The sequence below is a fragment of the Leptodactylus fuscus genome, chromosome 7 (genome assembly GCF_031893055.1).
Source record: "Leptodactylus fuscus isolate aLepFus1 chromosome 7, aLepFus1.hap2, whole genome shotgun sequence".
NCBI lineage: Eukaryota > Metazoa > Chordata > Amphibia > Anura > Leptodactylidae > Leptodactylus > Leptodactylus fuscus.
This window is the reverse complement of record NC_134271.1, coordinates 1,223,863-1,242,229: the sequence shown is the minus strand read 5'-3', so window position 1 is coordinate 1,242,229 and position 18,367 is coordinate 1,223,863. Positions and strand designations below refer to the sequence as shown.

The 18,367-nt window shown below is 48.3% G+C and overlaps 1 protein-coding gene across 6 annotated transcripts in view; it reads right to left on the bottom strand.

Moving 5' to 3' along the window:
- Window positions 1–3,316: 3,316 nt before the first annotated feature.
- Window positions 3,317–18,367, bottom strand: part of PACSIN3 (protein kinase C and casein kinase substrate in neurons 3) — a 62,113-nt gene continuing 47,062 nt past the window's right edge. For 3 of the 6 annotated variants that reach the window (XM_075280728.1, XM_075280727.1, XM_075280726.1), the window contains 8 exons: window positions 14,974–15,209; window positions 13,029–13,184; window positions 11,124–11,299; window positions 10,506–10,626; window positions 9,788–9,927; window positions 9,228–9,290; window positions 8,822–8,979; window positions 3,317–4,238 (listed from right to left, as the gene is read on the bottom strand). In XM_075280728.1, the coding sequence (XP_075136829.1) occupies window positions 4,123–4,238; window positions 8,822–8,979; window positions 9,228–9,290; window positions 9,788–9,927; window positions 10,506–10,626; window positions 11,124–11,299; window positions 13,029–13,184; window positions 14,974–15,209 (1,166 nt within the window). In that variant the 3' untranslated portion in view covers window positions 3,317–4,122. The remainder of the gene's footprint in view (window positions 4,239–8,821; window positions 8,980–9,227; window positions 9,291–9,787; window positions 9,928–10,505; window positions 10,627–11,123; window positions 11,300–13,028; window positions 13,185–14,973; window positions 15,210–18,367) is intronic. The other 3 variants (XM_075280730.1, XM_075280729.1, XM_075280731.1) reach the window with 3 other exon arrangements.

Genomic DNA, 18,367 nt, shown 5'->3' with positions numbered 1-18,367 from the left:
TACCATCTACTCATACAGTACACTACATGTATACACACTATATAGATCTCCACACACACTTATACATATACACAGTACAGATACACCTATATATACCATCTACTCATACAGTACACTACATGTATACACTATATAGATCTCCATACACACCTATACATATACACAGTACAGATACACCTATATATACCATCTACTCATACAGTACACTACATGTATACACACTATATAGATCTCCACACACACTTATACATATACACAGTACAGATACACCTATATACACCTATATATACCATCTACTCATACAGTACACTACATGTATACACACTATATAGATCTCCATACACACCTATACATATACACAGTACAGATACACCTATATATACCATCTACTCATACAGTACACTACATGTATACACACTATATAGATCTCCATACACACTTATACATATACACAGTACAGATACACCTATATACACCTATATATACCATCTACTCATACAGTACACTACATGTATACACACTATATAGATCTCCATACACACCTATACATATACACAGTACAGATACACCTATATATACCATCTACTCATACAGTACACTACATGTATACACACTATATAGATCTCCATACACACCTATACATATACACAGTACAGATACACCTATATACACCTATATATACCATCTACTCATACAGTACACTACATGTATACACACTATATATATCTCCATACACACCTATACATATACACAGTACAGATACACCTATATACACCTATATATACCATCTACTCATACAGTACACTACATGTATACACACTATATAGATCTCCACACACACTTATACATATACACAGTACAGATACACCTATATATACCATCTACTCATACAGTACACTACATGTATACACACTATATATATCTCCATACACACCTATACATATACACAGTACAGATACACCTATATATACCATCTACTCATACAGTACACTACATGTATACACACTATATATATCTCCATACACACCTATACATATACACAGTACAGATACACCTATATATACCATCTACTCATACAGTACACTACATGTATACACTATATAGATCTCCATACACACCTATACATATACACAGTACAGATACACCTATATATACCATCTACTCATACAGTACACTACATGTATACACACTATATATATCTCCATACACACCTATACATATACACAGTACAGATACACCTATATACACCTATATATACCATCTACTAATACAGTACACTACATGTATACACACTATATAGATCTCCACACACACTTATACATATACACAGTACAGATACACCTATATATACACCATCTACTCATACAGTACACTACATGTATACACTATATAGATCTCCATACACACCTATACGTATACACAGTACAGATACACCTATATATACCATCTACTCATACAGTACACTACATGTATACACACTATATAGATCTCCATACACACCTATACATATACACAGTACAGATACACTTATATGTATGCACTACATATATACACAATCTACACCTACAGTACATGTATACACACTATGTATATCTCCACACACACCTATATGTATATAAACAGTACAGCTACACCTACATATACATATCTCCCAACTTTTGAAGAACTGAAAGAGGGACAAAATGTGCAAATTTAGCCCCGCCCACTTTTGTGTTGACTCCGCCCACTCGTTAATTTTTCATGTGCCCGCACACAGTATAATCCTCCTACAGTCACCCATAAATTATATGTCCCCCCTCTATCTCTGCCCCCAGAGTCACGCCGTCCTCTCCATCTCTGCCCCCAGAGTCACGCCGTCCTCTCCATCTCTGCCCCCAGAGTCACGCCGTCCTCTCCATCTCTGCCCCCAGAGTCACGCCGTCCTCTCCATCTCTGCCCCCAGAGTCACGCCGTCCTCTCCATCTCTGCCCCCAGAGTCACGCCGTCCTCTCCATCTCTGCCCCCAGAGTCACGCCGTCCTCTCCATCTCTGCCCCCAGTGTCACGCCGTCCTCTCCATCTCTGCCCCCAGAGTCACGCAGTCCTCTCCATCTCTGCCCCCAGTGTCACGCCGTCCTCTCCATCTCTGCCCCCAGTGTCACGCCGTCCTCTCCATCTCTGCCCCCAGAGTCACGCCGTCCTCTCCATCTCTGCCCCCAGAGTCACGCCGTCCTCTCCATCTCTGCCCCCAGAGTCACGCCGTCCTCTCCATCTCTGCCCCCAGTGTCACGCCGTCCTCTCCATCTCTGCCCCCAGAGTCACGCCGTCCTCTCCATCTCTGCCCCCAGAGTCACGCCGTCCTCTCTATCTCTGCCCCCAGAGTCACGCCGTCCTCTCCATCTCTGCCCCCAGAGTCACGCCGTCCTCTCCATCTCTGCCCCCAGAGTCATGCCGTCACAGGTCAGCTCCTTCCTTCAGCCGCATGTGTGTTCAACTCAGATCTGCGTCCTCTGACCGCACAGGAATAGTTCACCGGATACAAAAACACGCGACACACTATATCCTACAGCAGATTCCCACATGGCTGCCCCCGGCCTAGGACTGACAGCTGCACTGTGAAAGGTGGCCAGTTTGTTGGCTAGTGCACATAACCCCTTTAAGCAGTGATGATCCCTTTAAGCAGTGACTCCAGAATGCAGCAGCTCCATCACAATATGACGGATCAGGAATGTAATATGTGCGTGGATCAAGTCGCTCTGCTAATCTTTGCTTGCCCTACTTGTGACATGACTTGAGAGATTACCATTGGTCCCCTGACATGCTGCAGCTTACAGGCCCTGCCCCCGCACAGACTGACTACAGCCTTGCTGTGACTTCTGACCATCTGAAGGTGTCAGATCAGTAATGGACGGCCTACCTGATAGAGAAGGATATGGGGGGAGGGGACCTGAACTGTGAGCGGCCCCATCAGTGCTTTTACATCAACGCCACAGCCTTCTGGTCACCTCAATGTTTTGACATCTCACTGTACCACTAGGGGGCACTATCCAGCTAGCATACTATGCCCATTGACCTGCTTCTTTGTTCCGGCCCCCCACGCTGCATTAGATACATGGACAGAGTTATAAAGATGGATAGAAACATTGTGTTGAGTTCTTCATTATAACAAGGCCTCACTTACTGTGCTGAGCACCTGGGGGGCAAAGGGGGCATCACAAGCGTGTGGACGCCTCTAAGTGACAAGACACAGGTCACCACTAGGGGGCAGGTTTACCATGTGCACAGATGGGGGCTTAGACCCAAACCAACCAAGTGTGAATGAGACCAAAGACGTGGGGTAAAAAGGACGTGGATTTTATTATCATCATTAAATAGAAAAGACAATTGTTCACAATAAGGTCACTTGCATGATGAGATGGCACAACAAGTCTCACATCTGTCCACAGAGCTTCCTGCGTCTCATGCTGAACCTGGCGGTGCGGTGAAATGTTCCAGCACAGACTGAGCAGGGACATAATACAGGGAGTGATCGCCGCCACCTCCAGCATCATCCGAAAACTCACCCTCAATACGACATCAAACATCCTAAAAACAGACCCCGGGTACCTAGCCGGGCCCGAGACACACCGCTAGACCATGCAAACCCCTGGACAGCAAGGTGTTAGGAGAATTTTTTTGGAAAACACCCTCAGCCACCGTGAGAGGGCAGCCGGTATTTGTTCTGTGCAAATGTGGGCAGGAAAATAGAAAAATAGATCAGGTAAAGCAGTCAGAGGGTCCGGCCGCCATCGGCTGGTGAGACCAAGGCCTGAGGACGACAGACACGACCTACAGGACTGACCCTGGGACCGCCATAGGTGGGCTCACTAGCACGGCTCGGACACTTGCTATATACATCACCCGCACTCTTCACAACCATATACTATACAATGCACATCCTGGGATGACCACACCGCAGGCGCGCTGCCGGCCAGAAGGGTCTCTGGGCAATTTTATTAAGAAAAAAAAATATATATATAGAACTGCATGTCTAAAATAATATGGTAAAAGCAGCAATGGATGGACTAGAAGGATCCAATGTTCATGGGCTCCCCCTGGCCTCGGGAGGATCACACACGCACACCGCTCCCAGGACGCCCCACACTCAGGACACAACGTCCTCCACGTAGTTTGCCGGATAAAGTCCAGTTTTCCCAGAGAGGAGACGGCCCCGACACCAGCCCTGCTCGTCTTCAGAGCCCAGCTTTATGAGCTCTTCTCCTGTAGGACAAACAGGTGCATTATATGGCGGCATCACACTATAGAAGAGCAGCATGAAACACATCAATGTGGACACGATGGACGTGATACCAAGAGATGATGGACAGCCCTGTCCTCAGGACCTCACTGCTGGAGCTTTACCAGAAGCTTCTGACACCCCATAGGGCCTAGTGAGGGCTAGTCTGCAGTAACAGCACACGGGGGCCACTGAATTCTATCCATGGGCCGGCAAAAGATGGAAATGTCATTTTCTATGAACAGCTCAAGCCAAGAATCCTCAGTGAAGTCGTTGGCTCCGAAATGTAACAGTCAGGGCAACAGCTCGGCCTCATGTCCATATGTCATATATATATATATATATATATATTATATATATATATATATAGTATATAACGTACCACTTACCATGTCATATATAGTATATAGTGTGTTACCATATATGTCATATATAGTATATAGTGTGTTACCATATACACTCACCGGCCACTTTATTAGGTCCACCATGCTAGTAACGGGTTGGACCCCCTTTTGCCTTCAGAACTGCCTCAATTCTTCGTGGCATAGATACAACAAGGTGCTGGAAGCATTCCTCAGAGATTTTGCTCCATATTGACATGATGGCATCACACAGTTGCAGTCGCAGATTTGTCGGCTGCACATCCATGATGCGAATCTCCCGTTCCACCACATCCCAAAGATGCTCCTCTATTGGATTGAGATCTGGTGACTGTGGAGGCCATTGGAGTCCAGTGAACTCATTGTCATGTTCAAGAAACCAGTCTGAGATGATTCCAGCTTTATGACATGGCATTGCATTATCCTGCTGAAAGGAGCCATCAGATGTTGGGTACATTGTGGTCATAAAGGGATGGACATGGTCAGCAACAATACTCAGGTAGGCTTTGGTGTTGCAACGATGCTCAATTGGTACCAAGGGGCCCAAAGAGTGCCAAGAAAATATTCCCCACACCATGACACCACCACCACCAGCCTGAACCGTTACCGATACAAGGCAGGATGGATCCATGCTTTCATGTTGTTGACGCCAAATTCTGACCCTACCATCCGAATGTCGCAGCAGAAATCGAGACTCATCAGATCAGGCAACGTTTTTCCAATCTTCAATTGTCCAATTTCGATGAGCTTGTGCAAATTGTAGCCTCAGTTTCCTGTTCTTAGCTGAAAGGAGTGGCACCCGGTGTGGTCTTCTGCTGCTGTAGCCCATCTGTAGCCTCAAAGTTGGACGTACTGTGCGGCGTTCAGAGATGCTCTTCTGGCTACCTTGGTTGTAACGGGTGGCTATTTGAGTCACTGTTGCCTTTCTATCAGCTGGAACCAGTCTGGCCATTCTCCTCTGACCTCTGGCATCAACAACGCATTTCCGCCCCCCACAGAACTGCCGCTCACTGGATGTTTTTTCTTTTTCGGACCATTCTCTGTAAACCCTAGAGATGGTTGTGCGTGAAAATCCCAGTAGATCAGCAGTTTCTGAAATACTCAGACCAGCCCTTCTGGCACCAACAACCATGCCACGTTCAAAGGCACTCAAATCACCTTTCTTCCCCATACTGATGCTCGGTTTGAACTGCAGGAGATTGTCTTGACCATGTCTACATGCCGAAATGCACTGAGTTGCCGCCATGTGATTGGCTGATTAGATATTAAGTGTTAACGAGCAGTTGGACAGGTGTACCTAATAAAGTGGCCGGTGAGTGTATGTCATATATAGAACGTGTCACTTACCAGAGCAGAAGAAACTAGTGTTAAAATATTCAATAAACCAGACATTAAAGTCAGCATTAAAGATGGCAGCATAAATCTGATCTGGTCTACAGGACTGAGGGACCTCGCAGGATATCACCCAATAATATATCTGACCTATAGTCAGGTCATTATAGCAAAGGCAGCTTTGTATACCTGCGAGGTAATGGAGGGAGAGAAGCTGAGCTGTGTGATATATAGGGGGATAGGATAGAGGAGAGAAGCTGAGCTGTGTGATATATAGGGGTATAGGATAGAGGAGAGAAGCTGAGCTGTGTGATATATAGGGGTATAGGATAGAGGAGAGAAGCTGAGCTGTGTGATATATAGGGGTATAGGATAGAGGAGAGAAGCTGAGCTCTGTGATATATAGGGGTATAGGATAGAGGAGAGAAGCTGAGCTGTGTGATATATAGGGGTATAGGATAGAGGGGAGAAGCTGAGCTGTGTGATATATAGGAGTATAGGATAGAGGAGAGAAGCTGAGCTGTGTGATTTATAGGGGTATATGATAGAGGAGAGAAGCTGAGCTGTGTGATATATAGGGTTATTGTATAGAGGAGAGAAGCTGAGCTGTGTGATATATAGGGATATAGGATAGAGGAGAGAAGCTGAGCTGTGTGATATATAGGGTATAGGATAGAGGAGAGAAGCTGAGCTGTGTGATATATAGGGGTATATGATAGAGGAGAGAAGCTGAGCTGTGTGATATAGGGGTATAGGATAGAGGAGAGAAGCTGAGCTGTGTGATATATAGGGGTATATGATAGAGGAGAGAAGCTGAGCTGTGTGATATATAGGGTTATATGATAGAGAAGCTGAGCTGTGTAATATATAGGGTATAGGATAGAGGAGAGAAGCTGAGCTGTGTGATATATAGGAGTATAGGATAGAGGAGAGAAGCTGAGCTGTGTGATATATAGGGTTATATGATAGAGAAGCTGAGCTGTGTAATATATAGGGTATAGGATAGAGGAGAGAAGCTGAGCTGTGTGATATATAGGGGTATAGGATAGAGGAGAGAAGCTGAGCTGTGTGATATATAGGGGTATATGATAGAGAAGCTGAGCTGTGTAATATATAGGGTATAGGATAGAGGAGAGAAGCTGAGCTGTGTGATATATAGGGGTATAGGATAGAGGAGAGAAGCTGAGCTGTGTGATATATAGGAGTATAGGATAGAGGAGAGAAGCTGAGCTGTGTGATATATAGGGGTATATGATAGAGAAGCTGAGCTGTGTAATATATAGGGTATAGGATAGAGGAGAGAAGCTGAGCTGTGTGATATATAGGGGTATAGGATAGAGGAGAGAAGCTGAGCTGTGTGATATATAGGGGTATAGGATAGAGGAGAGAAGCTGAGCTGTGTGATATATAGGGGTATATGATAGAGAAGCTGAGCTGTGTAATATATAGGGTATAGGATAGAGGAGAGAAGCTGAGCTGTGTGATATATAGGGGTATAGGATAGAGGAGAGAAGCTGAGCTGTGTGATATATAGGGGGATATGATAGGAGAGATTCCTTTTGATACCGATGCTGCATTTCTTTCCCAGGTCTATAGGGACCCTCCATAGTACCCCCTGCCCCTCCCCCTTACATTACTATTACAGACTTGCCTCCATCTTGTCTCGTCCTGTTTTCTGTTGTCGTCCTTTTGTGAGTGAAGCAGCAGGAAAATATTTTTAAATAAAATACAAATCCCATATCTGTAAGTGGGGACATTCCTATAGGTGCCCTGCACAGGTACAATACTGGGAATATAAGGGGTTTACCTGAACTTATTAACTGATGACCAGTCCTTAAGAAATCTGCCACCTGGGCCCCCGCTGATCAGCTCCATGTAACATCACAACAGCTGCCATACCAAGCACGGCCACTATACAGCGCTGTGCTTTGTTTTCTGTGCAGACAAGCGCTGCCTCCTCCTCCTCTAGCAGCTGATCACCGGGGTGCCCAGCATCGAACCCCTAACCAGACGTTCATGACCAGATCACTGATGGCTTCATCCTTTTATGATAAGCATTTGTAGAGAACACGGCGATGACTTCAGAGAGGTGAAATCACTTCATATTAGGCTCCAGCAGGTGGAGTTCCCCTTTAGGCCTCGGCCCCACGTAGCGAGCACATACAGATTGTGGCTTCCTCTGCAGACTCTCTGCTTCCATTATTCCTATAGGGACACCGCTGCAGGGACTGTAAGACGCTGCGGGGGGCCCGGCCTTAAACCTCTGAAGCAATCCCAGCACTCTCTGCCTTCACCGGCGACAAGTCTTATATCCAGCTCCAGCAGTTTGGGGTTTTCACCAAGGCTTAAAGGGGTTTCCAGAAGTTTCATACTGAGGAGAAGTCCTGACTATGTGGTGGTGGTCTGACACCCAGGACTCACAGGGAAGAGGTTTGTAGAGGCGACAGCATTCAGGGAAGACAGCGCCATAGGCTATGTAGTGGTTGTGCCTGGTACTGCATGCGAAGGATATATATATATATAGGGTTATCATGTGACTGATGAATGTGATGCCACTGGCCTGCTTCTGATCTGAGGCATCCTGGGTGTTAGGTCATCCATCTGTCCCTCTGGTGAGGACCCCTTTAATGTGCTTTGGTGCTGACGTTAGTGATGATTAGTGCTGGGTTATTGGTGGCCGATTGGTGATGTGGTAGAGCGGTGCGTGCACCATGCACAGATGCCAGCCTGCGTGCTTTGCCAGTTTCATGCACTAGGCCTGACCAGGGATGGAGGATGGAAGGTATAGGGGGGTGGGGACGTGCCTGTGGATGGGGAACAGGAAGGGGTGTTAAGGGAAGGTTAGTGGTGTATACCTGCCGAAAAGCTCAGCTCGTCAGACTCCTGTCCAGAGTAATCATAAAGCGCTCGCACACGCACGCCCTCTACCTGTGACACCTCACGACCATTACTGTCCAGTGACTTTTTAGGGCTTTCGTCTTCTGACCACTCCGAGCCGTCATCCTTCACAGTGCTGCAAGAACCACAACAGGTGAAAAACCATCAAATACTAAAGGGTTAAAATAAAGGGTTACCAAAATATACAAGATGGAGCAGACGCCTCCGCGTGTCAGCGATTAGTACAGATCACAGAGAGAGAATACAGCCGAGCACCCAGTGAATGTATAACCGCCATCTAACACCCACAGGACAGAGGGGAGAGCAGAGAGGACAGGCGAGGGTCCCGTCACCACAGAGGAGCGGCACGTGGCCTGTACTGACTCTGAACGTGGCAGATCCGTTAGCGTGGCATAGAAATCCTGGTCTTCGTCTGCGTAGGAAAACCTGGGAGGAGGACGTCAAAGAATGTGAACGGACACTAAGCCCAGCAGCTCCAGCAGATTATTGGGTGGCCCCTCTTCTGCCTCTCCAGCCCTTGGAAAACTACAAATCCCAGCAGGACCCGACCGCCACCATAGGACTTGTAGTTTGTAATCTGGGAACGTACGGCAGCCCATGCTGGAGCCTCCAAACGTGCAGTGTTATTTGTCTACTCACTCCGCTGTAACCCCAGAAAGAGACGTATACACTGGCCTGACGACTAAGACACACACACACACACACACACACACACACACACCATTTGGGGGTCCTCTCTGTGGGACTGATAAAGAGAAGCCAAGTACAGCCCTGGCAGTATACATGTAAGATGGCTGCTCTATTCACATGGGGGTACGCAGGACCCCTGTTCTCATCGATGGTGGGGCTCCTACAAATCAGACACTTAACCCCTTATCCTCCTGAACAGGCTGAAGGTTGTCATAAGGAAGGTCCAGACTCACCCTCGGTTCAGCTGCTGGGTGGGGGTCCCTGCGGAGACCCCGTCCTTGGCTGGCACGATACCAGTCAGGGTCACCTCCTCCACATTCTTACTGCTGCGTTCCTTCTTGCTGATAGGCCTCTGCGTCTCTGGAGACCATTCCTGGATTTAGGGACAAGGGAGAGCCGGTAAGTATCTGCAGAACATGTCAGGGGGTTGTTGCCGCTGCCGCCATCTTGGTGCAGTATCTGCACATCCTATATCATTGTCACATGGGTAGATGTATTAGCGACATCTCCGCCCTACACCACGGCCCCTACTAATAGATTTCCGTACTTTTGTATACTTCAGTAATTCCTTATGTGATTGTCTTCATCCCACAGGAAACGGCTTCGTCTTCCCAACACTTCTGAGCAGACAAACGACTTCCCTCCAAGACGGGAGGAAATGGAGGAAGTTTATCCTAGACGGACTGCAGGAAGGAGACGCTGTACAGCGCCGACCTGGCCGTGAACTGTCCGCCTGACCTATCACTACAGGGATTTGCCAGGCTCCTCACCTGACCAGCCATGCTGGGACCCCTGCGGACCAGTTGTTTGATGCAGCAGTGCTGTGTTTGGCAAGCAATGTGGAGGCGTCTTCAAACAGCTGATCATTGGGGACCTGGAACCCCAAACATGTGAAACCTAAAACTACGGGAGCCTAAAGCACAGCAGTCTAAGACACGTCTGAAGTGTTACCTCAAACTGGGGCCAGTTCATGGCCATGCCGGGCCCATGGGTATTTCTCCACCACTTCAGGTCTTGCTGATCGTCGGCTGCCTGGATACCCTGATACAGGTCTCTGTACAAAGCCTGGAAGCTGAAAGAGGGGACAGAGGACATAAGTGTAACCCACTAGAGAGCAGGACTAGAAAAACATGGCTGCTATCATTGGCAAACAGTGCCACTCCTATCTACAGGTTGTGCCTGGAATTGCAGCTCAGCCCCATTTACTTCAATGGATCCAAGCTGTTATTACGATAATACTCCAGGTAAGGAGAGGAGTCTTATTCTGCACAACCCCTCTAAGTCTAACATGGCCCTCACAGGCCGGCCTCGGGATCTGCAGGCAGAAATAGCCCAAAAATGGAAGTCTCTAATTGTTAGCATAGAAAGTCCAAGCCCGTGCACACCACAGCCGGGCCCCGTATACACCACACAGCCGGGCCCCGCCCACGCCACAGCCGGGCCCCGCCCACGCCACAGCCGGGCCCCGCCCCGCACACGCCACAGCCGGGCCCCGCCCCGCACACGCCACAGCGTGTCAGATCTACCACACTGGCAGGCACAGTTCTAGGGCGCACAGTCTGAGGATACCTGTCCTTGCTGGAAAGCTCAAGGTGCTTATGATAATCCAGCAACATTTCTTTAAAGAAGCGCAGACGCTTCTGCTCCGCCTCCTGACAACTCTCAAACTGCTGTTCCATGTCCTCCATGTAGCGCGGGTTGTAGCGGTTCAGCTCGTCCAGAGCCTTCTCGTAAGCAGCTTTCTCCTGTAATAGATACAGAACAAACCAAAGTGAAGAACCAGATACTGAGGCTACACATACATACACACGACCAGGCTACACACACACCTAAGCTACATACATCCCGGCTACGTACATACATACACGACCAAGCTACATACACACCTAAGCTACATACATCCCAGCTACGTACATACATACACGACCAAGCTACATAAATACACACGACCAGGCTACACACACACACCTAAGCTACATACATACAAACACACACACCCCGGCTACATACATACATACATACATACATACATACACACACACACACACACGACCAAGCTACATACACAAACACACACAGGCTACATACATATACACACACACAACCAAGCTACCTACATACATACATACACACACACACACACACACACACACACACACACGACCAGGCTACATACACATACAATCCGGCTACATACATACACACGACCAGGCTACACACACACACCTAAGCTACATACATACACACACATACAACCCGGCTACATACATACATACATACATACCACACACAACCAAGCTACATACATACAAACACATACACAGGCTACATACATATTCACACACAACCCAGCTACATACACACACACATACATACATGACCAGGCTACACACACACCTAAGCTACATACATACACACATACAACCCGGCTACATACATACACACACAACCCGGCTACATACATACACACACACACACACATACACATGACCAGGCTACACACACACCTAAGCTACATACACACACACACACACACAACCCGGCTACATACATACATACATACACACACACATACACGACCAAGCTACATACACACACACACACACACACACACACACACAGGCTACATACATATACACACACACACACACACACACACACACACACACACAACCAAGCTACATACATACATACATACATACATACATGACCAAGCTACATACATATTCACACACACACACACACACACACACACACACAACCAAGCTACATACACACATACATACACACACCTAAGCTACATACATAAACACACACACATACAACCCGGCTACATACATACACACACCCAATGAAGCTACATACATACACGACCAAGCTACACACACACACACACACACACACACACACACACACACACCACCAAGCTACATACACACATACAACCAAGCTACATACACCCCCCCCCCCAACAAAGCTACATACATACACGACCAAGCTACACACACAGGCTACATACACACACACACACACACACACACACAACCAAGCTACATACATACACACACACACACACAAGAAAGCTACATACATACACACACATCAGATGTAAAGGGGTGGTGCAGTTGCCATATGCTGATCCAGTACAGATGCTGCAGTGGTTGACACTGCCCTTAGTTTATCAGTTGTCAGATAGGACGGCCATGGCTGCCATTGTGCGGCCATGTTGTGCACTACTGGCATCGCTGCTTTGCTGAATTTGAGGCCTGTTTGAGGAGCCCTTAAAGGGATTTCCCAGCTTGGCAAGTTTCACGCTGCGCTCAGCCATCTCCATCGCTCCCCCATCCATCTCCCCTTCTCCTGGCCTGGATAGTTGGCTAATCCCCTATAGTACAGGTCACATTACAATGTCCTGTGGGAAATGGACAATCCCTTTAAAGAGAAATAAATCTATATATAAAACCATGCTGTGACCTTCTCGGCCTCCTGGTTGCATCTCTCCACCCGATCCTGCAGCTTGCGGAGTTGTTCTTGTGACACGGAGGCGTCGGCCTTTGAATGATCTTCCCGTACCTGGGCCGAGCGCTCGTCCTTCCGAGCCGCGTGGTAACGTTTTTTTGCAGTTTCTACCTGTATAAAGATGAGAATATGGAGGAAGATTCTGAACAGTCTGACATTGTCCATGTGCAGAGCCACACTCCGAACAGATCACTGACTCCGCACGTGAAGCCCCTGTTACAGGAGGAGGTTATCAGATTCGTGTCAATCCCTGTGTGTGAACAGAGACCAGGAAACAGCAGCGAGGGAGCGTGGAGGTGACGTGGGGCTGTATGTGAAATAACCAATATAACTGCACCTATAGGCCCTATACTGAGGCGCCTGGTCCTCATGCAGACTGGCCATGTGTACGGACGTGACGGCCTGAGTGTGGCGCTCCTGCACGGCTGGATGGCCGCCGCCTGCTCAGTCCTGTAGTGACCTGGCTGTTCAGGGGCTGACGGCATCATGGCTTCATGTAATGAAGAAAGGTCGGCCTGGCGCTCATGGCTGCGGTCAGTCCAGGATATATGGTGTGTGCATGAGCCGCCTTTCTCCACTGCCCAGGCCAGACGCCATATTGATAAAGCCCCTGAACCATTTCTTCTATATACAGAAATTTAGGACACTACGGGCCGGATTCAGAGGTGAAGGGTTTGTGTCACTTTTCGGCTTCGGCCTACGTGCGCTGGTCTCAGGCTACGGCACATTCGTCGGGGAGTTTCTTGCACTACATCATATAACGACCAAGGCGGCCCGACACGGACACGGAGCATATGGGGCGGCAGGTACTGGCCAATGTTCACACAATATACGTTTCAGGAGGATTGTGCCATGTATACCACAACAAATAAAGTAAAACCCGCCTCAAGTGAATCCACCGCAGACCTGAGACCCACAGAGGGGAAAAAGATAAAGTGACAGATCTAAGGCGGTGCGAGCAGCCAAGTCTGAACACAGACCTGCAGCACGGTAAACTGCAAACATATGGCGGCTCAGGGTTGGTTCACACTAGCGCTTGTATTCCGTCCGCAAGGAGTCTGCATGGAGACCCCCTGAACACAATACCAACGCTAATGCAAGCGCGGTGCAGTTAAACACACAGAGCCCATAGACTATAATAGACTCCGTGTGCTTGCCGCGCACAATTCATTTGTCTCCATGCGGACGGAATACAAGCGCTAGTCTGAACGCACCTTTAGTCTGTCCTGTGCGCAGAGTCTAAGGCCTTGTGCACACGACCAAGTGTAGCCCCAATTCTCTCCTGTTCTCTATAGAGCGGAGCATTGGAAGAGCCTCGGCCGCCCGCCAGGCCTAAGACCCCCACTAGGCATAATACACAACAGGCCACCGTGGAAGAAACCTCAAGCTCCTGCAAGGTGAAGTCACAGAGTAACGTTACCCATCAAGTCTCCTTACGATTCACTTAAAGGTGTAAACACGTCCCAAGTGTCGTCCATCATCAGCGTCTAGTACTAGCACATATACATTCACACTCCTACAACGGTGTGATCATCGGGGGCCGACACATCCACATCATTACACTGTCTGACAAGATTTCCATAGACTTCCAAGAACAAAAATAGAAACGGAAATCTAAATACTAAGTGCGGTGGATACGGCGCGATACTGATGTAAGATCACAATGAGAGGTGCGCCCCTGACACGTACAGTACAGAATACCCAGACACAGCCCACCTCACAACATGTAATATATACCTAGGAGGAGGAAGCCCCCTCCCCTCCCCCATAGTATAAAGCCAATGGGTCCACAATAGAGGAAGTCTAGGAGAGACGCTCAGTACATCACACAGGTATCTGGAGCTAAGGATCGGCCATCTGTACCGGACAGTGAGCGCTCCGGGGACTCGGCGGCACTTACATCTTTCAGCTTCTTCACCCAGGGTTTCTGCGCCTTACTGAATCCCTCCTCCGCCTCCTTGGTCTCTCGGAAGCCTCCGATCATCTGCTTGTGATAGGCTTCCTTCTGCCAGTCCCGAATCTTCCCGCTATCCTCATCCCACAGCTGGTTCCGCAGCTCAGTGTGAATCTCGCTCAGGGCATCGGCCGCGGTAAGAAACGCGTGCCAGGCCTTCTCCAGGGTGCCGTACTGAGGACCTGCCATCATGGAAACAATAAGGGATCACATCATATACATCAGGACTGACAGGCCATGCAGTGCAACAAGCTATAGGAGGCTTTCCTTAAAGGGGTGCTCCAGCCTCAAGGTCGGTTCTTGATAAGTGGTCGGCCTTTGCTCTAACTACTGGGGCCTTGCGGGAATCTGATGTGAAAAAAATGGCAAACCCAAGTGTAACACCGGGCCAGACCTGCTGCTGGGAGACCCCCGCCCATCCTGAGTGTAAGAAATAGCCGTAGTCTTCACAATTCTCACCCAAGCATAAGATACGCTTCTACCGGAGGACTCGCTGAGATTTACTGAAGGCTTCATAAAGGTAGAGACAGGAAGAATAGAGAGTCTGAGCTGTGAGCAGACATGGCCGTGCCCTGGGGGTCACCTTAGAGGACGGAAATCTTCTAATATATACGTAGCCCCTGTATACAGAGTCTGAGCTGTGAGTATACATGGCCGCGCCCTGGGGGTCACCTTAGAGGACGGAAATCTTCTAATATATACGTAGCCCCTGTATACAGAGTCTGAGCTGTGAGCATACACTGGGGGTCACCTTAGAGGACAGAAGTCTTCTAATATATACGTAGCCCCTGTATACAGAGTCTGAGCTGTGAGTATACATGGCCGCGCCCTGGGGTCACCTTAGAGGACGGAAATCTTCTAATATATACGTAGCCCCTGTATACAGAGTCTGAGCTGTGAGCAGACATGGCCGCGCCCTGGGGGTCACCTTAGAGGACGGAAATCTTCTAATATATACGTAGCCCCTGTATACAGAGTCTGAGCTGTGAGCATACACTGGGGGTCACCTTAGAGGACGGAAATCTTCTAATATATACGTAGCCCCTGTATACAGAGTCTGAGCTGTGAGCATACACTGGGGGTCACCTTAGAGGACAGAAGTCTTCTAATATATACGTAGCCCCTGTATACAGAGTCTGAGCTGTGAGTATACATGGCCGCGCCCTGGGGTCACCTTAGAGGACGGAAATCTTCTAATATATACGTAGCCCCTGTATACAGAGTCTGAGCTGTGAGTATACATGGCCGCGCCCTGGGGTCACCTTAGAGGACGGAAATCTTCTAATATATACGTAGCCCCTGTATACAGAGTCTGAGCTGTGAGCAGACATGGCCGCGCCCTGGGGGTCACCTTAGAGGACGGAAGTCTTCTAATATATACGTAGCCCCTGTATACAGAGTCTGAGCTGTGAGTATACATGGCCGCGCCCTGGGGGTCACCTTAGAGGACGGAAATCTTCTAATATATACGTAGCCCCTGTATACAGAGTCTGAGCTGTGAGCATACACTGGGGGTCACCTTAGAGGACAGAAGTCTTCTAATATATACGTAGCCCCTGTATACAGAGTCTGAGCTGTGAGTATACATGGCCGCGCCCTGGGGTCACCTTAGAGGACGGAAATCTTCTAATATATACGTAGCCCCTGTATACAGAGTCTGAGCTGTGAGTATACATGGCCACGCCCTGGGGGTCACCTTAGAGGACGGAAATCTTCTAATATATACGTAGCCCCTGTATACAGAGTCTGAGCTGTGAGTATACATGGCCACGCCCTGGGGGTCACCTTAGAGGACGGAAATCTTCTAATATATACGTAGCCCCTGTATACAGAGTCTGAGCTGTGAGTATACATGGCTGCGCCCTGGGGGTCACCTTAGAGGACGGAAATCTTCTAATATATACGTAGCCCCTGTATACAGAGTCTGAGCTGTGAGCATACACTGGGGGTCACCTTAGAGGACGGAAATCTTCTAATATATACGTAGCCCCTGTATACAGAGTCTGAGCTGTGAGCATACACTGGGGGTCACCTTAGAGGACAGAAGTCTTCTAATATATACGTAGCCCCTGTATACAGAGTCTGAGCTGTGAGTATACATGGCCGCGCCCTGGGGTCACCTTAGAGGACGGAAATCTTCTAATATATACGTAGCCCCTGTATACAGAGTCTGAGCTGTGAGTATACATGGCCACGCCCTGGGGTCACCTTAGAGGACAGAAGTCTTCTAATATATACGTAGCCCCTGTATACAGAGTCTGAGCTGTGAGTATACATGGCTGCGCCCTGGGGGTCACCTTAGAGGACGGAAATCTTCTAATATATACGTAGCCCCTGTATACAGAGTCTGAGCTGTGAGCATACACTGGGGGTCACCTTAGAGGACGGAAATCTTCTAATATATACGTAGCCCCTGTATACAGAGTCTGAGCTGTGAGCATACACTGGGGGTCACCTTAGAGGACAGAAGTCTTCTAATATATACGTAGCCCCTGTATACAGAGTCTGAGCTGTGAGTATACATGGCCGCGCCCTGGGGTCACCTTAGAGGACGGAAATCTTCTAATATATACGTAGCCCCTGTATACAGAGTCTGAGCTGTGAGTATACATGGCCGCGCCCTGGGGTCACCTTAGAGGACGGAAATCTTCTAATATATACGTAGCCCCTGTATACAGAGTCTGAGCTGTGAGTATACATGGCCGCGCCCTGGGGGTCACCTTAGAGGACGGAAATCTTCTAATATATACGTAGCCCCTGTATACAGAGTCTGAGCTGTGAGTATACATGGCCGCGCCCTGGGGTCACCTTAGAGGACGGAAATCTTCTAATATATACGTAGCCCCTGTATACAGAGTCTGAGCTGTGAGCATACACTGGGGGTCACCTTAGAGGACAGAAGTCTTCTAATATATACGTAGCCCCTGTATACAGAGTCTGAGCTGTGAGCATACACTGGGGGTCACCTTAGAGGACAGAAGTCTTCTAATATATACGTAGCCCCTGTATACAGAGTCTGAGCTGTGAGTATACATGGCCGCGCCCTGGGGTCACCTTAGAGGACGGAAATCTTCTAATATATACGTAGCCCCTGTATACAGAGTCTGAGCTGTGAGTATACATGGCCACGCCCTGGGGTCACCTTAGAGGACAGAAGTCTTCTAATATATACGTAGCCCCTGTATACAGAGTCTGAGCTGTGAGTATACATGGCTGCGCCCTGGGGGTCACCTTAGAGGACGGAAATCTTCTAATATATACGTAGCCCCTGTATACAGAGTCTGAGCTGTGAGCATACACTGGGGGTCACCTTAGAGGACGGAAATCTTCTAATATATAC